This window comes from Camarhynchus parvulus, unplaced genomic scaffold (assembly GCF_901933205.1).
Source record: "Camarhynchus parvulus unplaced genomic scaffold, STF_HiC, whole genome shotgun sequence".
Classification (NCBI taxonomy): domain Eukaryota; kingdom Metazoa; phylum Chordata; class Aves; order Passeriformes; family Thraupidae; genus Camarhynchus; species Camarhynchus parvulus.
In genome coordinates this window covers 1-6,373 of record NW_022147860.1, presented here as the reverse complement: position 1 = coordinate 6,373, position 6,373 = coordinate 1, and the positions used below count along the sequence as shown (strand labels likewise).

Below are 6,373 nucleotides of genomic sequence, written 5' to 3'. Positions count from 1 at the left end.
AGGTGTCCCCAGGGTGTCCCCCAGGGTGTCCCAAGGTGTCCCCAGGGTGTCCCCAGGGTGTCCCCAGGGTGTCCCCAGGGTGTCCCAAGGTGTCCCCAGGGTGTCCCCAAGGTGTCCCCAGGGTGTCCCCCAGGTGTCCCAAGGTGTCCCAAGGTGTCCCCAGGGTGTCCCCAGGGTGTCCCCAGGGTGTCCCCAGGGTGTCCCCCAGGGTGTCCCAAGGTGTCCCAAGGGTGTCCCAAGGTGTCCCCAGGGTGTCCCCAAGGTGTCCCCAGGGTGTCCCCAGGGTGTCCCAAGGTGTCCCCAAGGTGTCCCCAGGGTGTCCCCCAGGGTGTCCCAAGGTGTCCCAAGGTGTCCCCAGGGTGTCCCAAGGTGTCCCCCAAGGTGTCCCAAAAGGTGTCCCCCCCAGGGTGTCCCAAGGTGTCCCAAGGTGTCCCCAAGGTGTCCCAAGGTGTCCCAAGGTGTCCCCAGGGTGTCCCAAGGTGTCCCAAGGTGTCCCCAGGGTGTCCCCAGGGTGTCCCCAAGGTGTCCCCAGGGTGTCCCCAGGGTGTCCCAAGGGTGTCCCACCCAAGGTGTCCCCAGGGTGTCCCCAGGGTGTCCCCAGGGTCACTCACACGGTGGTCAGCCTCTGCCTGTCCACCGAGATGGTCTGGCACGTCGAGTGCAGCTCCACGCGCGCCGTCGACTCCGTGGCGTCCTTCACCACGCCGATGTACCCTGGGGGGTTTGGGGGGCTCAGGGGGGCTCGGGGAGCCCCCGAGGGGGCGCTGGGGCGCAGGGGAGGGGTCCCAGCGCGCACCCACCTTTGTAGGGCCCCTGGGAGATGCGCACCGTCTGCCCGATCAGGTCGTTGTCGCGCCGGCCGCGGCCCCGGCTCAGCCCCCCGGCCCCAAATCCGCCCCTCTGCCCTGGGGGGGCACGGGGGGGGGGCTCAGAGGGGTCCCCCCCTCAGAGGGACCCCCGGGACCCCTCCCCAGATCACTCACCGGCCCCGCTGGGGTGCATGGGGCTGCTGATGCGGGGCGACATGGGCGCGAAGCCGCACACGGCGAAGTTGGTGACGTCCCGAGGCTGGGGGGGGAGAAGGGGTCGGAACGGGGGCAAACCGGGGGGAAAACGGGGGCAAAACGGGCAAAAGGGGGGCGCTGGGGAGGGGCCCGACCTTGGAGCCCCCCGCCAGGACCAGGTGCCGCGTCTTGCACACGAACATGCCGCCGTTCTCCACCAGCTTCTTGCAGTGCAGGAAGGCGAAGCCGCGGAACAGGTGGATCTCGATCTACCTGCCCGGCCCTGCCAGGTCGGGGAGAGCCCCGGTCAGGGGGGGAGAGCCCCCAAATTCCTCAGTGACACCCCCACATTAATGGGTGAGACCCCCAAATTAGTGTGAGACCCCCCAAAATTCCTCAGTGACACCCCCCACAGATTAATGGGTGAGACCCCCAAATTAATGGGTGAGACCCCCAAAACCCCCAAATTCCTCAGTGACACCCCCAGAAATTAATGTGTGAGACCCCCCCCCAATTTACTGGGTGAGACCCCCCCAAATTCCTCAGTGACACCCCCACAAATTAATGGGTGAGACCCCCAATTTACTGGGTGAGACCCCCAAAATTCCTCAGTGACACCCCCAGAAATTAATGTGTGAGACCCCCCCAAATTAATGGGTGAGACCCCCCCAAATTAATGGGTGAGACCCCCCAAAATTCCTCAGTGACACCCCCAAATTAATGGGTGAGACCCCCCCAAATTAATGGGTGAGACCCCTGAATTAATGGGTGAGACCCCCAAATTAATGGGTGAGACCCCCACAAATTAATGGGTGAGACCCCTGAATTAATGGGTGAGACCCCCAAATTAATGGGTGAGACCCCCCCAAATTCCTGAGGATGCCCCAAACACCCCAAGGACCCCCCAAACCCCCCCATTTGCCCCCAGACCCACGGAGTGGGGGCCGTCGATGACTTTGACGATGTCCTTGATGTGGATGCTGTTGTGCCCCCCAAATCTGCCCCAAACCCCCCAAATCTGCCCCAGAATGACCCAAATCCCCCCAAACTCCCCAGGAGCCCCCAGACCCACGGAGTGGGGGCCGTCGATGACTTTGACGATGTCCTTGACGTGGATGTTGTTCTGCTCCGAGTCCAGCGCCACGGCGAAGCGATTGTCCTTCTTGCGGGTCACCGCCTGGTGGCGCACCGTCACCACCTTGCCGTACATGTTCAGCACCTGGGGGGACAGGGATGCACCTGGATACACCTGAGATACACCTGAGATACACCTGAGATACACCTGAGATACACATGGGTACAGCTGGGACTGCCTGGGATACACCTGAGATACACCTGAGATACGCCTGGGATCACCTGGGGTACCTGAGATCACCTGGGTACACCTGGGACTGCCTGGGATACACCTGAGATACACCTGGGACAGCATGGTGGCGCACGGTCACCACCTTGGCGTACATGTTCAGCACCTGGGGACACACCTGGCATACACCTGGGATACACCTGGGACTGCCTGGGATACACCTGGGATACACCTGGGACACACCTGGGATCACCTGGGGTACCTGAGATCACCTGGGTACACCTGGGACTGCCTGGGATACACCTGGATACACCTGGGACACACCTGGGACAGCCTAGTGCTGCACGGTCACCACCTCGTCCTACACGTTCAATACCTAGGGACACACCTGGATCCACCTGGGTACAGGTGGGGCTAACTGGGACACACCTGGGATACACCTGGGACACACCTGGGACACACCTGGGAGGGGTTTTTGGGGGGATTTTGGGTGGAACACAGGTGGGGATCTCTGGGACATTCAGGCGGGGTTTTGGGGAGATCCTGGGAAACTTTTGGGGGGGATTTTGGGGGAGATCCTGGGAAGTTTTTGGTCAGGATTTCGGGGGGTTTTGCGGGAGATTTTTCGGTGAGGATTTCAGGGGTTTCTCGGGAGATTTTTTGGCCGGGATTTTGGGTTTTTTTTCGGGAGATTTTTCGGCCGCGATTTCAGGGGTTTCGGGAGATTTTTCAGCCAGGATTTCGGGGTTTTTTCCGGGAGATTTTTTGGCCAGGATTTTGGGTTTTTTCGGGAGATTTTTCGGTGAGGATTTTGGGGGTTTTCGGGAGATTTTTCGGCCAGGATTTTGGGTTTTTTCTCGGGAGACCTTTCGGCCGGGATTTCGGGGTTTCTCGGGAGATTTCTCGGCCGGGATTTCGGGGTTTTCGGGGGTCTCACCTGGAAGGTCTCCCGCTCCAGGCGCACGATCACGCCCACGGTTTGGGGGTCCAGCTGCACCAGCTCCCCCCACTCGTGCTGCCCGCCCACGTCCACGCCCGAGGCCGTCTCGGAGCAGAGCTGCAGGTCCCGGGGCAGCACCTTCAGCTGGGGCACGAAACGGGGAGAAACCTGCTGCACGGAGGCCCCAAAACCGCCGGGTTTCACCCCAAAACCCCTTCGTCCAGCCCTCACGGCTTTTTCTCAGATTTCCCCCATTTTTCCCTTTTTTTTTTCTCAGTTTTACTCAGCTTTTCCTATTTTCCCACAGGGTTTCCCCAGGTTTTTCCTGGTTTCCTCAGTCTTCCCATTTTTTTCTGTGTATTTCCTGGGTTTTTCCCGTTTTCCCCCAGGTTTTTTATGTTTTTCCCCATTTTCCCTATTTTTTCCCCATTTTTCACCACACATGTGATCAGGTCCGAGAACAGGATCACAAAGTTCTCCTCCCCCTCCATTTCCCCTATTTTTACCCCAATTTTCCCCCGTATTTCACCGTTTTTTCCCGATTTTCACTGTTTTTTCCCAATTTTCGCTGTTCTTTCCCGTTTTCGCCGTTTTTCGCCCCAGTCCCACCTCGTGCATGGTCAGGTCCGAGAACAGGATCACAAAGTTCTCCCCCCCTCCATTTCCCCCATTTTTACCCCAATTTTCACCGTTTTTTCCCGATTTTCACTGTTTTTTCCCAATTTTCGCTGTTTTTCCTTTTCGCAAGTTTTTTATTTTCGCACCCTCGCATGGTCAGGTCCGAGAACAGGATCACGAAGTTCTCCTCCACCCTGACGATGAGCCCGGTGTAAGCCCCTCGGCCCCCAGCATCACCTTCACGTTAAGCCCATGCGAAGTATAAGCAGCTCCCCGCGCCGGGAACTCCAGCATGTCCTGCGAAACCCCCAATTCCGGCGTTATTGCCCCAAAACGCGCCGCGGGCGGGGCCGCCCGGCGCTCCCCGCACCTTGAGGTCCTCGTGCTTGGGCATGATGGTGATCTTGTTGCCGTCCACGCTGAGGATCTTGCCCTGCAGGTTGATGAGCTCGCCCTCGCACACCTCCACGTTGTCGCCGGGCTGGAAGTTGTGCTCGCGCTCCTTCCCTGCGGCGGTTTTGGGGTGAGTTCCGGCCGTTTCGGGGCAGCCTGGGCGCGGAAATCGGATCTGCCCCCTCACCTGTGCTCTCGGTCACCACCTCCAGGTCGATGCCCTCGGGTTGGTCCTCGAATTTCTCCAGCTCGGACAGGGTGGGCTTGACGCCCTCCGTGATCTGGGTTTGGGGCAAAATCGCATGGTTTGGGGCAAAATCAAACAGTTTGGGGTAAAATCCCTACGGTTTGGGGCAAAATCGCATGGTTTGGGGCAAAATCCCTCGGTTTGGGGCAAAATCGCATGGTTTGGGGCAAAATCGCATGGTTTGGGGCAAAATCGCTCGGTTTGGGGTAAAATCAAACAGTTTGGGGTAAAACCCCTCGGTTTGGGTAAAATCCCTCGGTTTGGGGTAAAATCAAACAGTTTGGGGTAAAATCCCTCGGTTTGGGGCAAAATCCAAGGGTTTGGGGTAAAATCCCTCGGTTTGGGGTAAAATCCAAGGGTTTGGGGTAAAATCCCTCCGTTTGGGGCGAAATCAAACAGTTTGGGGTAAAATTCCACGGTTTGGGCTAAAATCCCTCGAGTTTGGGGTAAAATCAAACAGTTTGGGGCAAAATCCCTCGGTTTGGGGCAAAATCAAACAGTTTGGGGTAAAATCCCTCAGTTTGGGGCAAAATTGCACGGTTTGGGGCAAAATCCCAGGGTTTGGGGCAAAATTCCATGGTTTTGGGTAAAATCAAACAGTTTGGGGCAAAATTCCACAGTTTGGGGTAAAATTCCATGGTTTGGGGCAAAAACGGGTCTGGGGCTGGACCAGGGGGGGTTTAAGGATCAAACTTGTTGAGTTTGGGTTCAAACTTGTGGGATTTGGGTCCAAACAGGTGGATTTAGGGCTGGAACAAGTCGATCTGGGTTTCAAAAATTATTCCAGGTTGAAATCCTGAAATGGATTTTGAGTAGAAGACGCAAGCTTTTGGTTCAAACAGGCAGATTTGCGTCGGGACGCAAGATTTTGGGCTGGAAGAGGTGGATTTCGGACGGAACAGGCCCTTTTTGGGCTGGAAAAAGCAGATTTTGGACAGCACAGACCCATGCTGGGTTGGATAAGGCCCATTTTGGGTGGGATTTTGGCGTTTTTGGACTCACCACGGCTGACATGGCGAACCTCTTCTTGTGGCACATTTTGGGTGGGATGAGGCCCATTTTGGGTGGGATTTTGGCGTTTTTGGGCTCACCACGGCCGACATGGCGAAGCTCTTCTTGCGGCCCATTTTGGGTTGTTAGGGGCAGATTTTGGGTGGGATTTTGGCAGATTTGGGCTCACCACGGCTGACGTGGCGAAGCTCTTGAACAGGAAGCCCTTGCGGCCCATTTTGGGTGGGATAAGGCCCATTTTGGGTGGAATTTTGGCGTTTTTGGGCTCACCACGGCCGACATGGCGAAGCCCTTGAACAGGAAGCCCTTGAACAGGAAGCCCTTGCGTTTTTGGGCTCACCCTCGAAGACAGGCGAAGTCGAACAGGAAGCCCTTGAGCGGTTGCCCTCGTCCCAGGAAGTCCCGTCCGGGCCAGCTGCGGGCGCGGGGGGGGGTTCCGGTGGATCCCCGGGGGTCTCGGTGGATCCCGGGGGTCTCAGTGGATCCCGGGGGTCTCGGTGGATCCCGGGGGTCCCGGGGAGCCCCTCGGGCCCGGCCCTACCGGATCTTCTCGGCGTCCAAGAGGCGCTGGGGCGGCCGCTTGAACTTCTTGCGTTTGGCGAACCAGTCCTTCTGTGGGGGGAGAGGGAGGGGATCTGAGCTGGAGATCTGATCTGAGATGGGATCTGCTGGGAGGGGATCTGAGCTGGGATCCACTGAGCTGGGATCTGATTGGGGATCTGAGCTGGGATCTGCTGGGAGCTGAGCTGGAGATCTGATCTGAGCTGGGATCTGAGAGGGGATCTGAATTGGGATCTGCTGAGAGCAGATCTGAGCTGGGATCTGCTGGGAGGGGATCTGAGCTGGGATCTGAGCTG

At 58.1% G+C, this 6,373-nt stretch overlaps 1 protein-coding gene across 1 annotated transcript; it reads right to left on the bottom strand.

The window, feature by feature from the left end:
• Positions 1-607: 607 nt before the first annotated feature.
• On the bottom strand, positions 608-6,128 carry SUPT5H (SPT5 homolog, DSIF elongation factor subunit; the record flags this gene model as incomplete). Its single annotated transcript, XM_030969640.1, is given in 15 exon segments — positions 608-714; positions 801-905; positions 984-1,068; positions 1,160-1,264; positions 1,267-1,287; positions 2,077-2,223; positions 3,245-3,391; positions 3,857-3,896; positions 4,051-4,079; positions 4,082-4,162; positions 4,236-4,372; positions 4,446-4,539; positions 5,787-5,822; positions 5,888-5,990; positions 6,058-6,128. Coding segments are annotated over 15 exon segments (1,308 nt in total), but the record flags the coding sequence as incomplete, so codon positions are not given.
• Positions 6,129-6,373: the final 245 nt, after the last annotated feature.